This window comes from Taurulus bubalis, assembly GCF_910589615.1.
Source record: "Taurulus bubalis genome assembly, chromosome: 11".
NCBI lineage: Eukaryota > Metazoa > Chordata > Actinopteri > Perciformes > Cottidae > Taurulus > Taurulus bubalis.
In genome coordinates, this window is record NC_136599.1 from 23,418,316 (window position 1) to 23,441,191 (window position 22,876).

General features: G+C 40.9%; 1 protein-coding gene across 1 annotated transcript; it reads right to left on the minus strand.

Annotated features, from left to right (window-relative positions):
- Positions 1-8,378: 8,378 nt before the first annotated feature.
- LOC306743376 (galactose-3-O-sulfotransferase 2-like) lies at positions 8,379-10,415 on the minus strand (the record flags this gene model as incomplete). Its single annotated transcript, XM_079225880.1, has 2 exons — positions 10,389-10,415; positions 8,379-9,377 (listed from the first exon to the last, which is right to left on the minus strand). The coding sequence occupies exons 1-2, from the start codon at positions 10,407-10,409 to the stop codon at positions 8,379-8,381; spliced, it is 1,020 nt and encodes a 339-aa protein (XP_079082006.1). The 5' UTR covers positions 10,410-10,415.
- Positions 10,416-22,876: the final 12,461 nt, after the last annotated feature.

Consider the following 22,876-nt stretch of genomic DNA (forward strand, 5'->3'; position numbering starts at 1 on the left):
CGTTGTTTGTTATCTCCATTATATATTCACTAAAAGTACAGTCCGACTGTAGTAATGGAGATTTAAATCCGAATGGTGGAATGTGTCCTCTATTTATAGAGTAATGGAAGGTCAGATTAGTCTTTGATGCCACAGGTCAGATTTGCCTTTGATGAGGGTAACCCCCTAGCCCCGCCCCTAACCCCGCCCCATAACCCTAACCCCGCCCCCTAACCCTGGTGATGGGGTCATCAGGGAATCCGGGATGCATTCCATCTCCATGGATACAACCTGGTGCAGTGCACACTCAACTTTGAGCCCACAGTGACTCTCCATACTTTAACTTAGAACAATTATTTAAAGTTTCAAGTGTTAACAAAACCTTGGACTTTATTTGGACAAATTGGCATTTTTATTTTTTTCGCTTTAAAAAAAATATTAAAAATATTCTTCATATAAATTCAAACTATCCCTTAATATACAATTGAAATAAAAAACAAAATTGTATTAAAATGTTCTATTTAGTTTGGCTCAAAATAATGGCAAAGGTCAAATGACCGGGCAGTTTTGGATAAGCAGCGAGCAGGTTACGTGAGGCCGCTGTTTGCAGACCCCTTCTCAGCGGATGTGGAGACTCAGAGCGTCCCGAGTCTGTTGCAAATGGAACTTATTGACTTGCAGAGCAACAGCGATCTAAAAGCTAAATTCAGAGCGGCTTTTCTTGACTATTCATTTTAATAAATGAAAGTACAGGTCCAGACGTAGTGATGCCTATACTGACGAAAATATGTTATTAATGTAAAAGTAAATAAATAAGTAAACTTTCAAAAATATTGCGCTTTCTGTGTGGCCCTATAGATCACAATACCAGCGGTGGCCCCAAGCCAAATTGAGTTTGAGACCCGTGCTCTTAGATTAAGCAGCAAATGATATGAGCCACTGCCGACCCACATTTTAAATGTTGGCACCTTTTAAAGGTTAACCTTTGGATTTTGTAACATGTGTGTACCTTCACTTTACTACTTAATTTATTTAAAAATAGCAATGTTTTTTTCTATATTTTTCATAAAGTGCGTATTCATATATGAATTGGCACCTTCAGTAACACGTTTGTTTGAACTGTAGTCTGCTGCTGTTATTTGGTGCTATCACATCTTAGCTTGTTTTCATCCTTCCTGTTTGCTAACTCTCCTGTCATTTCAGATCCTCCCACTCTGACCAGAGCAGCTCTCATTCCCCTCACCTGGTTCTCCACGCCCATCTCACCTGCAGCACATCCCCTCTTCACTTACTGATAGCACTTTGTAGTTTAACTTTCTTGAAGAAATTGTACTTTCTTGATTCTTGTTGTTCCGAGTTTGTACTCATGGTTGAATTGCACTTATTGTAAGTCGCTTTGGATAAAAGCGTCGGCTAAATTAAATGTAATGTAATGTAATGTCATCAGTCCCTCGCTATTTAAGTCCTCCACTTGCACTTGTTCCCTGCCAGATTGTCTTGTGTGCTACTGCCGAGCGCTCCAGCGTTATTTCTGATTACAAGCTCTTGTATGGCTGTTCTGACCCCAGCGCCTTTTGCATTGTTTCCCTTTATGACTGATCTCCTGGTGTTGACCCTGCCTGAACTTGAGTAAACTGAACTGTCCTGGTCTATCTGGGTGCGGTCGAAGAGTCAAAAATGACCTCTTAACGTCTTAAACAACTGTCCTTGCCCTCTGTGGAAAGCGTCACAGGGTCAAGAAAAGATGTGAAGGAGAATTCACGAGTTAGGAAAAGACAACCGCGGTGTTTAGAGAATCCGAGACTCTACTTTTACTACATAATTATGATGCGACGGCAGGAGGATGTTAGTGACGTGGGTCTGCAGGGGTGAAACTACAATGTTCAGAAGATGGACTACAAAAAGAAGATGGCCTTGGTGTATGAGCAGAGGAGGACAACTGCAAGGAGGGAAGAGGGAGACATGAACTCATGTGTATATGACTGTTAATAAACGGCCACTCACACGGTGGAGTTTCCATGTGTGTGAGACCTCCATGTACATGTTTATTTATATAGAATTTAGATCAAATTAGACATGAAACCAACAACCATTATGTAAATCCCAAAGATTCACCAACCTGAATTTTGCAGGTTACTTAAAATGGCGGCGGCGTCATAAACGCCCCACCAAAAGAGGATACAACCGATTATTATGATGGATGCATGTGCTTCCATTTCCAGAGTGAGGTGTGATGAAGTCTGAATGATAACAAGGAGCATCTTGTTTCATTGGATTAATGTCCTGCATCTGTCTTTGCAGAGACAGATGTCTGAGTTAAAGGTACTTCACCTGAGTATTTCATTTTCCTGGGGCGTTATACTTCAGCCAGGCCTGGACTGGGACAAAAATTGGACTTTTTGGTCCAGACTGACCCACCACAATCCCCGCGCAGATACTGTGCCAAGTCGGTCCGTTGATGTACTGTACATATAATCACACAAGCCCTTAACAACACTACTATACTGAAATGGGTCATTGTCTCCTTGTCTCTTATTTGATGTAATTTAATCTGAAAATTGCCATAAATAAGTGTTCAAAAAAGAGAAAAGCATGGACAATAAACCATAAACACTGACAGAAAAAAATAGGTAAAGCACATTTGAATAAATTGGAGCTTAAAGAAAGTATATTGATACTTAAAACACTTTAACTCTGGTGACCTGATTTGTAATTATAACAATTGTGAAAAAGCAGATCTGCATGCTCAAACCACAGCACCATACAATAGTGGTTAATTAATCAGGATAGTATTTCATTTTCCAACATTTTAGAACTAGATTTACACCACACGCTATCTATTATGTCAAGTAAAGTTCATAGACAACGTTTCTGAACATTTAGTGAATGAGTGTTTATCCACAACATCAACATGTTAGCTAGCACACTCACCTGCTATCACCACCACCAGTCTCCTCCTCCCCCTCCTGTATGTTGTCACTTGTTTTATTACATTATTTACTCTTATTGTGAAGAGCATGGAAACAGGAAGTGCTTTTACTTTGAAGGCAGAAAGTACAATGATACGTGCTTGTTGACGCTAACTAATCTTGACGTTACGGGTAAAATATATACATGTCGGGTGCAAGAGCGCGTTCTCAATGCTTTAACAGTTGTAATACTGCAGTTCACCAGTAGAGGGAGTCCGTTCATACAGACGTGTCTTGGTGCTCACAGGGCTCTCAAGTGTCACGCATTGAGCGTGACACTTGGGAGCCTCACTTTCACCGTCCGACGACACCTGAGAGGGACCCGCCGCGCCCGGCGCAGCCAAAGCCCCGGAGCCGGAGGCTACGCCACCGCCGCCGGCCCCGCAGCAGCAGACATGTTTATTATATTTCTGCTCTTAGCAGCATCAGTTGCGAGAGCTTTTTTTTTCTTTTCCCTCAGTTTTCCTGAACCGCCTTTTCGTTTATTCTCCATGTTTGCTTTCTCTTCTCTCTCACAGATTGCAAATGATGTGTCAATAGCTCATCATTAAAGGTGATTGGACGAGGGGGTCTGGAAAATGCGTGGGCGGGACTACTGGGCCTATCATAGGGCCACTGGGCCTCTTATGCGTCTTTTCATACAAAAAAAAAAAAAGGTCAGCCACTGCCGGCCCATTACTGACCGGCCCACCGGGAAAACTACCGGTACTCCCTATGGCCAATCCACCACTGCCGCCCTAGGCTCCGGAGCTCCACCAGAGAGGGCGGCAGAGGGCACCGTGACCAGCCTGCCTTCCACCAAACTGGCTCAGACCAACGGCAGTAATGGGAGCAGTTTTGCTCTCGGAAATCTGAGCCACCATGATGCCTCTGTGACTAATGTGATCCAGCCCACTGTAGCCCAAGACCTGAGAACAGGCTCCAAGCGCAAAGCCTCCACCCTGTCCCCAGATGAGCGGCCCAGTAAGCAGCCCTCTGCAGGCATGCACTCCTCAGCCCCTCTGGCCACACCAGGCTTCCCCTTCACTGGGGGCTGCGGCCTCCCTCCTCTGGGCCTCAACCCTGCCCTGTTGGGTGGGTCACTGGGGCACCCGCTCTTCATGGGTGCAGGTTCGCCTTACTTCCAGCCCCCCCACACTCAGTTGAGGGACCCCAGTTACATGTACCCAGATCTCTTTGGCTTTGGCAGAGCCAGCAGCGTCCCCACCTCCTCTTCCTCCTCCTGCTCTGCGACAACCACTGCGGCCGCGATCTCCTCTTCCTCATCATCTTCTGCATCGGTCACAGCTGCCAGTTCAGTCCCTTTACTCTGATGTCTCTGATGTGGGCCTTAGTACAGTTCATCTGCATGTAGTTCGTATGATACGCCTTTAATAAAACATCCTGAAAATCACAATGTTTATTTTAATTCATGCTGTAATACATTCACACATTAATTGATGACAATGGGAAATAGGAGTTTTTCTTCTTCTTTATTTTTTTTTTCAAGATAACAGTAAATAGTGAAGGACTATGACCATACATTTATTGTGCATTTCTTCATCATAATGGGGCTCTTCCCAAACATTGCTTGTTGAACTATATTTGCAACTCTTTTTCTTATTCTTAGTGTCTTTTTACACAATGTGATGCATCACAACACCAGAGGGAACGTTAACTGACCCTAAAACAATCATCACAATGCACTCACTCCGAAGCAATGCTTTGATTGTCTAATTGTTAAGTAACATGTTCAGGCCAAATCATGAAATGATTGAATGTTGAATATGCAATAGTACATATACATAAAAAAACTGCCAAAACTCATGAATTAATGTCAAAATAATAGTCCAAGCCTGGTTCTCACAGCATCACCATGTCGGTGCAATGTTTCCCATTCATTCTTGTTATGATGACTTATGTGGTTTATGGACTTAAACTATTCTTTGATGGTGACACCGTTTTTAAGAGGATTTTTTTACAATGACATGTTCACATATTCTGGTTGAATCAAATATAAAAATGTTACATATTGATTCTAAACTGAAAACCCAATGTGACAAATAATAAACCCACTCCACAACCATGAATGTGTGTGTAAGTGTATGATGGCGGGGCGCACCCAGATAACGGCAGCAGACACCTTGAATACAGTTATAACAACGTTGTAATGAAGGTGCTGTTCATTGTTACACTCTTCCTTTCTCCTTCCTTATGTTCTTCTTCTAAAAAAACTTGACAAAGCAGCGTGGATACAATGCGCAGACACCCCCTAGTGGTGAGAGGGCGACACCTACTAGCCGTTTGAGATATCCCAGGCCAAAAGCCACTGTATGTATAGTTTCAAATGGTAAGAGTCTCTTCAATCAGTCTCAGTCAATTCATTTCCAGTAACTGTTCACAGCTATTTCTCTGGTAGACACTGATCTCTGTGTGAAACTATGCTGACCAAGTTTGTCGAATGTCAGTGTCTGTGGTTGTCTTCTTTTTCTTTTGGGGTATTCTGTCCTCTGTTCTATTTCCTCCAGCATCTCATTGTCAGAGTCCACACATTCTTCTGGATTCCAGATGCCATCCTTGTTGTCTGCAACATCCAGTTCTGCCCTGTCAGTAGCTGGATTTTCACCCTGTTCCTCCTGAGCTCCATGGCGCAAGTGGTGTCAGTCTGAAATATCAGATGTGCCCTTAGCAGGGGCGTCTCTAGGATTTTGACACATCTGGGGCTTAGCCCAGATGAGTGAAGCAGCGACATTTTTAGACATAGAAACACTCTCCACATACCCTACAGGTACCTGCTCTTCTAGACTGAATTGAGGCATTTCATGGTTACCAGTTAATACCAAATAGGCTAGCAATTTTCACAAACTTCCCTCAATAGCCCAGGCACAAAAATGCCCCATTCATCATGTTGAACATACCAACAGCAACCATTCAGCAACAGTACACATTGAGATGTTTAATGAACCATGCATCTTGTCATGTACAGTATTTACATTGTTTTACTTTGTACATTTAATGCTCTTTACATACTCGTATGTATTTATTCTTTACATATTCTTTAACATTATGTAACATAACATACTCTTTAACATAACATTTGTAACTCTTACAGGTCTGTTTCTTGTACTTAACTTTTACTAATGTACTCTTTACATCTTTTTTCCTTGTTCATTTATCTTTAGTTTTACTTTAAACATGTGTCTTGTACAGTATATCTGTCTTAACTTGCACTCTACACTTGACTTTACTTCTTTCTTCAGTCATCATGTACAATTAAGTCGGAGAAAGAAAGAGGAGACGAGAGTGAGCATCAGACTGGGAAAAAAAAGAGGAAATATGATAACAATTATCTGGGTCTGGGCTTCACTTGGATTGGCGATGCAGATTGCCCGAAGCCACAGTGCGTGTTGTGCAGTGAGGTTCTGGCTAACAGCTGTCTGAAGCCTCTTATTTGCGCCGCCACCTGAACACCAAGCATGCCAGTGCAAGTCAGAAGCCCCTTACATTTTTTAGATCAAAATTGGAAGACTTACAAAACAGCTAAAAACAATTGCAGTCTCATTCACGTAAGTCTCTCACTTTCTCCCTCTCTATCTCTCTTGCTGCGCTGCATTTGAAAATCCTCATGGACTCCTCCTTTTTTATTTATATCTGTTTCTGAGCCTATGCATGTGCCACTCTTTGTTCTTTACGTGGCTTATTGTGTTTAAGTAAATAAATGTGAAATGCAATCTGCTTCAGACAGATTTTTGCGACTGAGCTGTGCGTTTGAGCTGCGCGGCTCCGCGGAAGGCGCTTAAAGTTGAGAATATTTCAACTTGTAAGCGCGCCGAAAAAACGCTAGAAAAACGCGTCGCGCGGCATTTAAAGACCGGGAGAAGAAATCGACCGGGAGCCGTACCATAGGAAAACAATGGGTTTGCTAGCGACGCGTTTTTGAGAGTCGCGTCTGGTGTGAACGGCCCTTAATGCTCTTTAAAAGTGACGCCTTGTGTAACTGAAATGTATACAGCGGACTAAATCTATCTATAATGAGCAAACAGTTCTCGCATTGGTCCGATTTTATGCGGCTATAAATAGGCTCTGTTGCGGTTTTTTTTAAGGTGTGGGGGATTGGAGGTGCGTGAACCCGGTCGGGATGTAGAAGGGGGTGCGTGGCCTAAAACGTTTGGGAACCGCTGTACTACACAAAGACAGCAGCTTGCTGTTGTCAAGTGCGCCTGCTGCCTGCCTCCGCTGTTTTGGGTGAATGACGTCACGTGCGACCTGGAGGTGTTAATATTCGGGGCTAATTAAATTAAGTTTATTAAGTTTTAGCCTAGGGACGCCACTGGCCCTGAGGATTCAGTGCAGGTGGCTATTGCTGTGCAGTGGATGACCAATAGAGTACTCCTGTGGGAAACTCCTCATCTGATTCTCCATCAGTTTGGTGGATTTGTTGTATTTTGAGTCCCTGATTTACTCCACTTTTGTTTCTTGTCCTTACTTGCTCTGGAGTGGTTTTGGTGTTGTGTTTTCAGCTACAGGCAGGAAGTCACATGGCCACAACAGATTTCTGTGGAGGACTTTTATCCTACCTTTCCAACTCTCAGATTGGACCTCAAACACTTGTCATATTGTTTTTTTTCCTCTGTCAGCTGACTTGTCTGCATGTTTAGATGCTATCTCATAGGCTTCTATCATCCTCTTTCTTAATTTCTCCACATAGGCCTGACATGAGCCTGGCTGGTACTCCCTTTCTATTTCAAAAAGGATGTCCACTGGAAGCCGGGGTGTCCTGCCAAATAACAAGAAGAGTGGAGCGTAGCCCGTTGCATCACTCGGTGTGCAATTGTAGGCATGCAGGCCTTTAGGAAGATAACTTTTTCCAGTCAGTTTTCTGTTCCTCTGTCAGAGTTCTTAACATGGAGAGAAGTGTTCTGTTAAATCTTTTAGTCGGTCCTTTGGGTCACTGGACACGAGCACTGGTACCAACATACTGGGACTAGAACCCTCTGAGTGGTTCAGTTTGAACTCTAACCCTGTCAGCGAAGCCGGATCTGGTCTGTCTGGGCTGGTGGCTCTGCTGGAGTATGAGCTGAAGGAGTTTCTTGTCAACCAGCATGATTTCTTCTGATTTCACATGGAATCAGACCACAGTGGCAACAATGACAAGCATTAACAGGAACTATATAGAAATAGCCAATCTTCTTGCTGATGGTTTTGTTTACTTGTGTAGGTCATAGGGGCACATCAGTATTAAACACAGACTGTTTCATAACTAGTTAAAGGTTCCTCACAGTAACTTTAAGGAAAACCTTACATTTACAGCTTCAACAATATGTTGTTTGCTCCATCTTAACAGGTTCATGTTGTGGGTAACAATGAACACTGTCATGGCGGAAAGTGAGTATTATTAGAAAAGCTGACCATAATATTGTGCTGTGGCTGTTCGTTAGTCACAGTTACCAATCATGTCATACTTGTTTTGATGCTAGCTTCTGTATGTGTTAACGAGGCACTTGTGGAGGCCTTTTGGTTCTTGAGATTTGAGAATTTGCGTCTTATGATCCGTCTGTGATGGGCTTCTTTGGCCCGGGCTATTCCCGTATACCAGTTTCTGTCTGAGCGTTGCCGCTTTGGAGCAACAACTGTAGTTTCTTTTTGCTGCTTAGAAGCTAGCTCTGGGAACTGCTGGGTGTAGAGACGGTCTGTGTACTGCAATTCTGGAGTTATAAGTCTTTGACATTTTATTTTGGTTTGTCTGTCTATCTGTGGGTTTAGGTTATAGCCCTCAATTACAGCTGCTCCATACTGGAATGGCTTCAGCCCGGCATCTTTTATCTTGGACGGGTCAACTGCCCCGCCATCTTTCAGGCAGCTGTTTGCAAGCTTGGCCTGTAGCTCTCTCAAATGATATACTTCCTTCTTCATCTGCTCTTGCCCAACAAGACTATCTATTTTGTGCCAGAAGGTGGTGTTAAAGTGCAGGTAGATCCTCCAGTCCAAAGCATTCCACTTCTTGATTTTCTCTGCAGTGTATGGTAAAAGTGGGTGACGAGTTTGTTCACTGCGACTGTTGAGCTTAAAAGAAACCACATCTTCCAGGGACCAGCAGAGGGCGTGCTTGAGCAAAATCATGGACTCATCAAAGTATTCAGAAATAAGAATAAGGTGGAAGTCATGTTTAATGGCTGCAATAGCCATGCTGGCTTTCTCCTCCAGGTCTACAGCACCAGCTGCAACGTTGTTGTCGAAGCCAAAGTCGAAAGCCAGAATATTGTGAGCGTAGTGGTTGCTAGTCAATGATGAGTTGTAGTTTCTCCAACTGTTGTCTAGGAAGTTGTCCAGGCTGTGAGTCTTGTGGAAGGCTGGGATGCTCTTGTAGTAGATAAAGATGGACTCCATCATGGCCACAGGATGCCTTAGGATGGAAAAGTAGAAGGTATCCTCGGGCATCACTTTTTCCACCTGGGACACAACATAGGAGGATAATTATTTAGAAATGGCAGTTCTAAATGACTTAGTTCTAAAACAAATTAGATGAAACATATTAAACATACTCTAAAGAAAATGTTTCTGTTGAGCACAAAGTGGGTGAGTTCACTAGCATTTAAGTCGTCTTTGGGGAACTACGGTGGGGCTCTTAAAGTTTTGCCAGCCATCATTTTCAACATGTATTGATACCATAACATGTGTGGGACCTATACCATACCTATAACATGTCATATTCGTACCATACCTTTAATCTGGTTTACAGGTTTTTTCTGTACCTCAATAATAATTGAAATATTTGTTTATGTTTTTATGAAATACCATTATGGAATTTAAGTCAACATGAAACAATAGCACTATATTACAGGTAATCACTGCGCTAACATGCCCACCGGCCCCCACAAGGGGAACTGATGCATTGACATTAAGCCACAGTAGGGCAACGCAATGGAGCCAATAAAGATCTGTCCATATTTAACTAATCTTGACAATACATCAGCACACCACTAATTCCATGCCTTGGCCCAAACATCAGCAATAACAACATGGGCCCCAAATATAGCCAATCTTGGTCCCATTCGCATCCCCCACTTACAGGCCTTGTGGGCATTTGGGCACATTGACCTGACTGACAAATTGTTGGACCACACTCAGGTTGCACAAATGGCCACGTGGTAGCCATTCACCAATGTGGAATATGGACATGTCAACTGGGCTTAAGGGTAAAATGGGTCCATCAGATTTCTTCTGGATCGTTTTTTATTTGTATTGATTAACATCTTCATAGAATAATATTAACTAGAATAAATAAGTTGTTGACTAAATGTCCTTATGAGTCCTTAGGGGCCCTCTTAATTTGTTCCCACATTTAGCCAATATTGATATGGTATGGAAATGTGAACTGGGCTGTAAACCCCTTCATTAAAGTACAAAACAGACATGGCAACAGTTAACACACAAATGGAATACGTTTCTGATGAAGCTTACCTCGGACTTTCTAAATCTCATGTGGTTGCACATGATGTGGAACTCCCTCACGCTTCGGCTGCTAACACCTTCCACAAAATGTGAAGCAAAGAAGAATGGATAATACAATTGGCTGTGTTTGTTTAGAGGGAGAGCAAAGGTCAAGTTTCTGCTTTCACCATAGCGATATAGGATGTTTAAGACAGTGCTGCTTGCTGTTTTGTGTGTCTTGAGGAAAACAATGTGAGACTTTGGGTGACAGGTTGCTTTGGTATGGACACGGTTGATGAGAGCCTTTAAAACACGCGATGGAGTGGCAGTTTCTGCGGTTGAACTTTTCAGAGTACTGTGGAGAGCCAAATCACCTGGAAGTCCAAATCTTGTTCCAGATTTAGGTTGAAACGGCTTCCCAGATGAAACTTTTCTTGAATCCATCTGAGAGTTTGTAGCAAGGTGATCCACATGTCTTGGAAAAAATAAATCTGATTGCTTTTGATGATGAAGATCTGAAGTTTTTTCCGACTGTAGTGACCTCACGTCTGTCTTTACTGTAAATGAAGACTCAAAATGGAGGCCTTCCCAGACATTCTGCACAGTAGGAAACTGCTGCTGTTTGTTGACAGTGAATCTTAATTCTGGGCTTCCAGTCAGCTTGTCATTCCTGGGAGAAGTCATTCAAATATTTTACAACAAAGTCTTTTTTTAGGCACACACATACTCATTACAACAGAATATCAACTCATTATATCACATGACTTAGAATAGATGTACAGGAAAGATGATGTATTATAAACTACTGGATTTCCTCTGAATATGAGTTAATGATCTGTCATCAATAAATAACTCCCAATATTCCTGGAATGTCTCGCCATATAAGAAGTGTGATATTTTTTTTATTTCTTTAAATTATGTAGTAGATAAATAATTCTAAAGATAATCTTTGAGGTGGAGGAAACACAATACCATAACTTGATAACTTAATTTTAGAACAATTAATTTAACTGAATTGTCCTTGCTTTGCAGTTTTAGATTAGCTTCATTCAGGTCTGATGCCACAATATTCAGATTATTCCCATCTTCCAAAAAGAGAACATTTTCTCTTTTTAGAAGATGACAATAATGTTTCATTTGATTATTCGATTATAATTTTAGTCATAATATTATGTGAAGGCATATACTGTAACTACAGTAGTAATGTTTGCCGTCAAGGTTTAGGCTTTGTCCCTCCCAGCAAGGAGCGTAGAATAAAGATCCTAACTTCCCCCTAAGAAAAGACTCAGCGCCTACAGGTGGATACAGGTGGAGGTGGGCGGGTCAGCAGCACATCTTACCTGGCCTGGCGGGCGACAAAGGTCTGAATGGCAACACAGACCACGAGCAGGATAAGTAACATCCACAGAGAGTGACGCCTGCTGCACAGTCCTCTCCTCACACACCTGCAGGTAGCGCATACACATATTGGGATTAAATTAAATTCTGAGCTGGTACAGTTGTCCAACTCCAATAAAACAACTGTGAATGAGAATTTAATGATTCAAACATTTCATATCATTATCCAAACCGCTTATCCTGGAGCCGATGTCCAAGGCAGAGATCACCTGGACAGATTGCCAGTTTGTCACAGGGCTCATACAGACGGACATCCACGCTCACATTCACACCTACGGGCAATTTTAGTGTCTCCAATTGACCCAAGCTGCATTCTTTGGACTGGGAGGAAGCTGGAGAACCCGGAGGCAACCCATGCTGCCACGGGGAGAACGTGCAAACTCCACACAGAAGGACCGTCCGGGATCGGGGATCGAACCCTCTTGTGTGAGTTACAGTGCGAGCCACTACACCACCGTACAGCCTTGATTCAAACACACATCCTTTAATACATGTTTACAACCATCCAACAGGAAAAAAAGTCATCCAACTATGGAAAAAACAAGTACAATCTGTGGATGGTGTGACGGCAAATTTTACACTACCCGCTGTTGAGTCATTTTAAGATGAAATTATGAATCTCGTAATACCAGAAATAATGTATTCCCTGCACAGAGAAGAGGCACCGTTACACAGAGTCACTATAGAGTCTGCCCAAGGATGCACTGAAGAGTGACAATTCACAGTCATTTATACACAGAAGACAAAGGTGAACAAAGAAACATGTTGTCTCAGGTAGTAATAAGAACAAAGGGACTGGATCACCTGTGGGCTAAAAGGTCTTCGTCCTGCCCTTAATGTAGGACCTGTCCACACAAGCGATTGATTACTTGATACCAGGTACAGGAGTGGTATCTATTTGCATTTGACAGCTGCAGGAGAGAAGATGATTTGCATAGGTTCGTAAAAGATAAACTATAACTAAGAATATAACATTTCCATAACCAGGGGGACACAGCAGAGCAACCTTGGAATATAACTGCTTGTCTGTGTAATGTTGTACAGGAGTGAATGCTGCCAAACTCTGCTATGTCAAGAACTCCCAAATGTTTACCATAAACTATTGATGTGGTGTTCTTTAGTTATTGTTATGAATTTAAGTAATAATCTAGTCCAAGTTGATCATTTAGTACATTTCAAGAGACTATAATAATTCAGTTTTGTAAAAACAAGTTGTGCCCCTCCCTGATTGAATGCAAATTAAATCATATTATTAAATATAATTAACAGCAATTTTTTATTTACTTAATTACTTACTGCATTTGATAGCCATTTTAAAGCCTTTTTGAGCTTCTACATCTACATAATGTTGTCCACCGTTATAATCAGTATCTATTGATAATTGTATTAACATTAATTGCATTGATATTAATACACATCTTTAATATTTGCTAATACTGAGTCCTGTGCATACCTGAGTAGGTCAGTGATTGTTTTGAGGTGGGACAGGAAAAGGCCCTCAAAGGACTTCATAACCACAGAGGTCACGGCGACTCGTCTTTCAAAGTCCTTCAGTGTTTCAAAGTGGAGGGAGAGACAAAGTGTTGACCGGCTGCTCTGTGGGTGTTCTTTCTTTTAAACAGCCTATTAACGTCCCTTAATGTGCCATCACAATGAAATAATACAAATGACTACATTGAATTATTCCAAGGAACATGCATGAGAAGGTCCCTGGTATATTCTCTATCTTTTAGGGGTTCCTACATGGAGAACCTCTGCTCTAGTAATGGGATACAGATTTACACCACATGAGACCAGACAGGTTTCAGGTTGTGTCCAAGCCGCCCCAGCAAGTCAAGCCCAACCAACTCTAGCTGCTGTAAAAAAAAGCCATAACCACACCTCAGGAATTTAGATTAGGTTTGAGCGTATTGTATCAGCATCACAATACTTTCTTTTAAAGTATAGTATCTGCTTCCATCCAACCCAAAAATTCAGTCTTTTTTTCTTCCTAAAAAGGAATAGCTGGTGGCCGTTTGATGGCCATGTCTGTTTCCACACAGCAGAGAAGTTTCCGTTGGCTTCAGCATGTTTTGTTGGTTGGATGTTTTAGCACAGCCACAACTCCAACCACAGCTCCAGATGGAAAAGAAGTATGTGGCTCTCAGCAACACTGTCTGCATACAACAGTTCATATGATATCTTACGAAAAGTCACTAAGTAACGTCTTTCCAAATGATATTCAATTTATTTTGTGTAGCCCAAAATAACAAATTACAAATTTTCCAGAGAGGGCTTTACAATCTGTACACATAGGACATCTTCTGTCTTGGGACCTCACATCGGATCAGGAAAAACTCCCCAAAAAAACCTTTAGAGAAAAAGGAAAGAAACCTTCAGGAGAGCAACATCCCTCTCTCCGATGGTCAGAAGTACAATAGAAGTCATGTGTAATGAACAATATGACATAACTCTGTCATGTTGTTCATTCAATGCAATGAATACATATGATGAAGAAGTTACAACTACAAAAATAAAAGCAACAGTGGGTGTAATTGAATAATAATGATAATAAAAGCTGTAATTGGCAATACTAATTGCAATAATAATGTGTCGGGCAGGATCATGGTCCAGATAAAACCATGATCCATGTAAACCTGGAAGGAGAGAAAGCACAAAGTCTACAGAAAAGGAGCAAAGTTAAAAAAAAGTGTTTTCATTTTCTTTTGTTTGTCATGTGTTTGTTGTGTTACAAACAGGCTACAACTGAATTGTGCTGTGCATCCCTGTGTTGCTTCATGAAAAATAAATGATCCTTGAATTCTCTAGTGTGCATCTCCTTTTCCTTTGTTGCTGTTTTTTTGTCATGTACTAACTGTCTTGTCACATTTCCATCAAAATGTTCAAGGATTCACAACCAAAAATGAAATGTATATTTAATAATATAAAAACAAGAAATGCCACTTTCTCACAAGAAAAGAGCAGTTTTGAATGCTTTTCGTGCTAACACTTTCAATTGTTGCTCCAAAGAACAGAGAATAAGTAAATCCAATGCTTTATTAAATCAATATAGTCAGTAATTGGGAGGCTCATGTAGCCTTTTGCAAATTCACCGTACTAAGCAAACACAAAGTCCCTGGTTCAGTTGCCTTATATAAAGCCTGTAAGAAATTCTGCACGGTGAGTTTCAGACAGTATGGAAATAACGAAACCACTAGCTGCCTGTACCTTAGATTACATGCAAAACCAATTGCAAAAAACAATATATTGAAAGTGGCCAGCAGAGATGTAAGGTGAGACACTATTGGGACAATGTCTGTTGTTATGGTACATAGCAGACTGTTGGCAGACAAAAGGACTTAATACGCGGGATGGTTTGATCATTTGTAGATGGAACTGTGACAGGACAGTACTGGACAAAAATAGCAACAAAGACGAGATGAGATGCAAAACTAAAATACCCAAGCTCCCAAAAGTTTTTTATGAATGGTGGTTGAGGTGGTCCCAGACCAACCTTTCCCTCCTGATTCTTCCATGCTTCAAAGTTGTGTTATGGCGAACTGATAAGGCCTCAAAACAAGGCTATGGAGTGTAAGAATAGTGCGAGAGATGTCATGTGTAGTGACTGCAGAGGGCAGAGTGTGTGTGTCTGTTGTACATAGTGTGCACTGGAGAAACACTGAATCGGGTTGCCGTGCAAAAGTATTGATCCCCTGAGCGTTTTGTCCTATTTTGTTGTAATTCCCGGAACTAAAACAGATTTTTGTTGTATTGTATGTATTTACCTGCACTAAAGAGTCAAGTGAAATAAAATAAAGAATCAAAAAAATAAAAAAACTTTTTATTCTCCCCCTTTGTTTGGTAGCTCCTGAATACAATCTGGCACAACCAATTATCTTCAGAAGTCACACAATTAGTTAAGTTCCACATGTGTGCAATCTAAGTGTCACATTATACTAACAAAGCAAGTTAAACCCATTATTGCAAAATGGAAAGAATATGGCACCACAACCAACTTGCCATAAGAGGTCCACAACTCACGGCAGGCAGTAGGACATTAATCAGGCAAGAGAGGCAACCAAGAGATATTTTAGGATTTGTATAATTATAGCACCACTTTAAACCATAGTCCACAGACTGGGCTTTATGGAAGAGTGGGCAGGAAAAAGATATGCATAAAGAAAACATTTGAAAAAATGACTCCCAACGTGTGTTCTATGTTTTTTTAAAGCAATTAATGGCTGTTCAAAAGTCCATGGCAAGTCTGCTGTTGAGCTATTTCATTTATGACTTTGAAAAAGTTAAAAGTTAAAGTTAAAACAAACATTTTGGGTCAGTCCTGTCTGACCTTGGAGGTAGCACCAATCCACACAACCTGGAATACTGTTACACGTATCAGATCTAGTCAGCAGACTGAAATCTGATACTGATAGCTAACATTTGACTGGCTGGAAGCTGATAGGATATCAGCGCCGAGCTGAGAGACGATAGCCAGACACTGGTTTAGGCTTTTGATATGGGTGCTGTTCAAATAACAGTTTGCTGTTCCTTTAAAACAACTGTTTGCATTTTATATATTTTAAAAACCAAGAAAGCTAATAACATTTCAACATAGATGATTATGCACCTCTGACACACTTCATTTAGTTTCACAGGAAAAATAGCCTAATTAATTTAATTTTGAGAAATGATCATACAAACAAAATTTAACTGAATAAAACATTTTTTTCCCAGATAGGTTCTAATGCTGATATATACCTTCGGAACATCCTTGATGAACACTATTTAAATGTAGTTTAACTCCTCTTCCAGTGTTACAGCAAAAAGATCATAGACATCAAGTGTGTCTAAGACTCAGAGAGCGGTACACCACTTCACTTTGGACCTTATAGGGTCGTTCTCTGTTGCAGGAGGAGCGGTGTTCTCTTACTTAGAGTGTATAGGGGATACTTTGAGCAGGCTGTTGCTCTTTCTTACCAGGAAAGGATGACTTCCTGAGATATTAGGAGACTGGCTGTACTACTGACTACTGATCAGTTGGAGAACAGCCACAAAAGTAAGCAGAACTTACGAGGTTATAGAGCTTGGGGTCTGGTCTCGGATCCATCTTCTCGATGGGGACAGCATCTCCCTGAAACCCTCGATACACTCCGGCTCCGACTGATCCCCTTCCTGTCTGCGCTCTCTCTCTCTCTCTCTCTCTCTCTCTCTCTCTCTCTCTCTCTCTCTCTCCTGACTCCTCCTGCTAGGCTCTCATCCGCTGAATAGGCTATTACCAAAGGAAAGTGTACAAGTGCAAGTAGGAAAGTTCCAAATGTTAAAAAAAGCATACCAGTGGTTTGCACATTAGCTACACTTTAGCAGCAACGGAGAGTTTCAACAATTAAATAAAAGTGCATACATTTGAGATAATTGAATAGGTAAAATATTTGCAAACATTCCACCATAATTTTAAACTATTTCAGGCTTTGAAGTTGAATCATCCTGTGTTCATTTCATGTCTCTTCAACTGGATCGTATTCTGTGTATTTAATTAAGACTTAATGACTTTCTCCTCTGATGCATCTTCACTGTCGGTTTTGTGCGGCCTTAAAATAATGTTGCGATTGTTTGTGAGAATGCCAACAGCTCTGGTTCCTGAAGGGTAACAATTTCATTAGTGAAAGGTTCCTGTAGGTCTCACGTGGAAGGCAAGTGAGGTGTGTGTGTGTGTGTGTGTGTGTGTGTGTGTGTGTGTGTGTGTGTGTGTGTGCGCAACACACATTCATTGCATGTGGGGCTCTGGAAGAGGAACTCAATTTTATGTTGTATCTACATGAACTCATGCCCCATTAATGAAAATATCAAGAAACTTGTAAGTCGATATACATTTCCTTGTATAATATTTGTAGACGTGAGGGGGGGAGGGTGTCGCTAATAGTGGGAGGGTGGGATTAACACTATGTGTATGTGTATGTACGTGTATGTATGTATGTATGTGTATGTATGTACATGTATGTGTGTGTATGTGTGTGTGTGTATATGAGGATGTGTATGTGCATATATACATGTGTATATGCGGGTATACGCCTTTTATTTGTATGATTATGTGCATTTGTATCTTTATTTACATGTATTGTGCACACTTTTTCTTTATATGCGTATCTAGAAAATCAATAAAAATTTGATCACAAAAATGAAACTTGTAAGTCTGGTGTTCTGAGACACTTTATTAAAGAAAGAAAAAAATCAATATATTCTTTCAGAAAATCCACTTTTGGCCTCTGTCCAGCATGAAACGTCGTTGAGAGCATAAAGGATAAAAATGCAGCTTTAAGGCAGTAAAGTGATGAAAGCGTCAGGTATTCATGAAAATATCATGAAATGTGTAAGTTTGGTGTGTGTGGATACAATGCAACCCCCCTAGTGGTGAGATGGCGACACCTACTGGCCGTTTTTGATACCCACATTACCGTATAAAATCAGTTACTTATGAAAACTAAAGAAACACAATGGGTATACAACGGTGTTCAGCACATAAATTGATATTCTTACCACAAATTAAACATATATCTATCTCACACAAGCTGAAAAACTAAATCATGCTGTCAGGCCTAAACTGCCTCTAGAAGTCTACCAGGTATGTGCAGGCCTTCATGAAGGCGTTTGCAGCCCTCCTGCTGCCAAAGAAAAGAAATAATACTTCAGAATAGAAAAAGTAATATGTTCATAAACTGACTGGTTAAACCTCCTGAATGTTGATGTTGGAGGCAAAACACAGAAATATTGTTCTTTTTTCCTTTCTGTAGAAAGTGATTTCCAAAATAGTACTTTAATATAGTCTTTGATCTGTTAGTGCATACTATAGTTTAATGTTGATACAGGTTTAAGGCAGTATGGTCGTAAACCATGTGGTTGTCAGAATTAAACAGCCCTCTGTTTTTTTTTTGCAGTCATACACACAGAGCTGTAGTGGGGGGTTGTTGTGTCCTTTCCAATGTGGACATCAAACCTACGGCCTTGATGGAAGTTGTATGTGTTCATACTGAAGTCAGTCAACATATCGCGTCCCAGTGAAAACCCATTGAGGCGATTCTGAAGGTGGATTCTCTTGGTTTTTATGCCCGAGTCCTCTTGAAGGAGCAACTCTGTTATCTCCTTGTCTTGAAACATCTGCAGCATCTCCCTCTGCAGCTGGATGACAGACTCCTGCAACACCTGGTAGTGGATTACCAGCCGGACCTGGTCAGCCAGACGCTGGCCAGCAATCTATGGTTTGGAAAGGAGAAAGTTGGGGTGTCACGCTGTTTCACATGTGACACAAATATCTGTATTTGGTTTATACCGTTAGTGTACAGAGGTTGTTAGAAATAATCTACTCTGCTGCATTTTCTATATAAAAAAAGTATCCTACTGACAGTATATATATATATATATATGGCTGCTAATGATAATAAAATATATTTAAACGGAATCTTCAAAACTAGAAAAAAGGAGATTGTTAATGCAGTAAGAGGAGGTGCATCTTAAAATAAGTGTTTTCTTTCTGACCTTTTTACATGATATAAAATGTGTGATGTAATAAATGCTGTGAGGCAGATAAATAAAAGATCCAGCATGTAGATCACACTTACTTTGTAACAGGACTTCAGGTGTTTAATCATCTCTCTCAGGGTGGCCCACTGTCATGAAGCTGCTGCTTGTCTTCATGGTGGATGGATGAAACCACACAATGTTGCTCCTCTTCCTCCTCCTTTTCCCCAACTTCTTGCTGTATGTGCTGTCCTGAGTGTAAACAATCAATTCCATCTTAACCTGAGTCCTCAGCATGGACTCTGCTGCAGTCTCCTTCTCCTTTCTGATGGCTTCAATCTTTATCCAAAGGACATACCAGACATCAGTAAACATTCAACAATTTCCAGTATGAAATTGTTGGAGCCATAATGTAGTTTGTTGCTTTCTATTATCTTTGAGGGAAGCACAGGGTGAATTGAGACATGCAGTTCCTACATTTGAACACAGGGTGGCACATTAACATCAAAAGGCATATAGGGAGACAGAACAGGCGTGTGGATGGGAAGCAAACAGTTTTTGACCGTGGTCGTGTCTTATCCTGTGTTGTGATGTTACCAACATGTAATTAATGTAATGCAAGTGTGTTGGACATTGCTGATTTGATGCTACGGTGTCACGGAGCACGGAATAAATGGATCAACAGACACACAGCGCACTGGACATAAAACGCACTGGTTCATTTGTTTGTGGCAGAACCAGTTCTCCCGTTTGCAGTTTGTAGTTATGAATCATATAACTGTATAATTCATCAATCACTACAACAGATCGTACTGTCTTTAACTTCTAAATAAATTAGAATACCTGTTCTCCGGTTGTCCCTTTACAGCCAGAGAGGACACGATGTTTGACAGTTACAGGGCAGGGCGGACGGACGTGTTGATCACTGAAACCTAAACAGATCAGTAGCTCCACCAATACTTGTCTTTTATAGTAGCATTAAATAACTATGTGTGCTGTACCTTCTTTAATCATTGAATCCACATCTGCAGAGTCTTCTATCTCTTCACCAAAGTCCAGGTAGCTTCTCTTCCCGTACCACTCCTCTCCTTCTCTTCATCTTCAGTTCGAGTCACAATGCCTGAATTAGTGAAGAGTAAATGATGATAAGAGGAAAAATTAAATCCAGCATGCTCGATGAAATTATAACAATGAAATTGTCTTAATAAAACAGGGAATTTATATCTATACTGACTGATTATATCAGCCGTTAATCTCATTTGTATGATTGGTTTCATATAGATTTGAATGCATTCACTCTGTCAGCGATTGGAGGCACTCGGCTGAGCTGGAGGGGCTATGACACCAGGCTTTGCACCCCGCCCATAAATGTGGCGGCTCCCAATGATGTGGTTTGGGTGATATTTCCGACAAGTTGGTTCTTTTCAAGCATATTGAGCCCTGAGGAGGATTTCTCCCTTCTGTTGGAACTGTTGCTTCAGTGGAGTCATTTAAAATAAACACTGCTCCCAAAAGAATAGCTCATTCTTCTGCTTCTAACTCGCATAGCGAAGATATGATTGACAGATGATTGTTTATCGAAGCACGTCACAGAGAGACAATGTCGCACTCTAGTGGCGAGGTAATGGAAATGCACCTTTGGTTTGCAGGTGTAACAAAGTAAAGAGAAGCTTCACTCACATTGAGCTCGATCGATGAAGAGCCTGCCGGTTACACTGAAGCATGATGGGGAGCAGCTGGCGGATCAGAGAGCTGATTGTCTTAGCTAGTCTTTGGCTACAAACAAACACCCCGTTAGAAAATCCCTTCTTTATTTTTTTGTGGTTGATAATAATACAAGTAGTTTATATAGCACTTATATAGCACAACGAGTATCAAACTGTTTCACAAGGTGGACATTATAGAATATAATGCCAGATACACAAATATCCACATTTACAAACAAATATGAATACATCCAAAAGTGTTCTGCAAAACTACAAGTGGCCTACAAATCAGATCTAACAGGTGTAAATATATCTGGGACTTACTGTTTTTTCCATCACAGCCCCCCCTGGATCCATGGACCCAATGTGCCCCTCCTGGCAGATAAACCAGCACAACATCCATTACAGATATGGCCTATTTAAGTCATTTAGGTTCTGAGCCCCTACAAGTTAAGGAGGTTTAATCTCGTGATTGGACGGGCAGTATGGTTTCAGAGAACCACAGTAAATATAGGCCCTAAAAACAGACCAATAGGAAACTCTACATTCAACACTAATTTCCAAATTCTAAACAAATGTCCCACAGTAAATTATTATATTGACTTTTTTAATTTCTCTACGGCAAATACTGAAGGCTACATGGTCTGTGACACATATTTGAAAGTATTCTGAACTTTGTTCCGGTCATGGCTAAGCCACAAAGCTATTCTCATCAGTCTAGTGGTAACTTGTCTCTCAACTGCTGGTTCAGTTTGACTCTTCAGCTCATTGGCCCAGAGCTGATAGCACCACAGTGGTGGAACATCATTGGACGAGAGGATGGCCTCTGAATTCAGTGAATCTCACTATATAGAGGGTGATTACTGCCCGAAACAAGAAGCAGGAAAATAAGTTGTCTAAGAGGACAACATATGTTATTAACAACATCGCTTCTCTTTTGACTTAAAAAAAGAGGAGAATTTCTCACTTTGACAGACTGTTTTTTTCTTTTTACAATATACATTTTTTATTTTCAGCATTAAATCAGCTCTAAGTCTGTTTAGAGGTTTGTGAACCCCAGGCAAATCTACAACTTATCAAACATATGTTCTGTATCTACTCAGACCCATACCATATAACAGTTTTCTGTTGAAGTAACGCAAAAGTAAGAAACAATTAAGTACAAATTATTTTTCTCATACGAGAAAACCGGACGTGATTTACAGGGTAAAAATATTGTCTCAGACAGTATTTTTCCATAACATTACGTTAATTCAATTTAATTTCTGGTGGACTTTAACAGAATTTACAAAAATTGCATGGCAGACATTTATGACCACACCATTGGTCCGTAATGAGAAAAGGCAATCTCTCAATATGACTTTGCATCATTAAATGTACCAACGGTTAAAGCAGTGTTTGATGACCCCTATATATTCTATAAAGAAGATACAGTCGGCTTATAAACCAGCAAAACCATTTTAGAATACATTCTAAAAGAGACAAGGAACCAATTAAAATGGGCTGAAACAGGTGCAATGTTCTCTCTTTTTTCATGTCAGGATATATACACACACACATATATATATATATATATATATATATATATATATATATCAGTGGCGGGCCGTGGATTTTCTACCTGCGTAAGCTTTCTGCTAGTGCACCAGTGCACGTCTCTGCTGCGCCGTGCACGTGGTGGGGCCTGGTCCATATTGCGCAAGAAAGACAGGTCTAATAAGCAGTTTAGCCAAACAATGATTAAACATATAAATGAGTGACATACAATTTATCCAATCAGCGCCCTAAAAAAGACTCACGGATGGGCCAATCTCAGTTGGCCCCACAGTGCGCGTTCACGGCTAGTCTCTCTTCTCATTTCATGTGTTCTCGTGTAATCGTCTCTTGTGTTCTCGTCTGCCCGTCTCTCGCAGCGCCATTTTA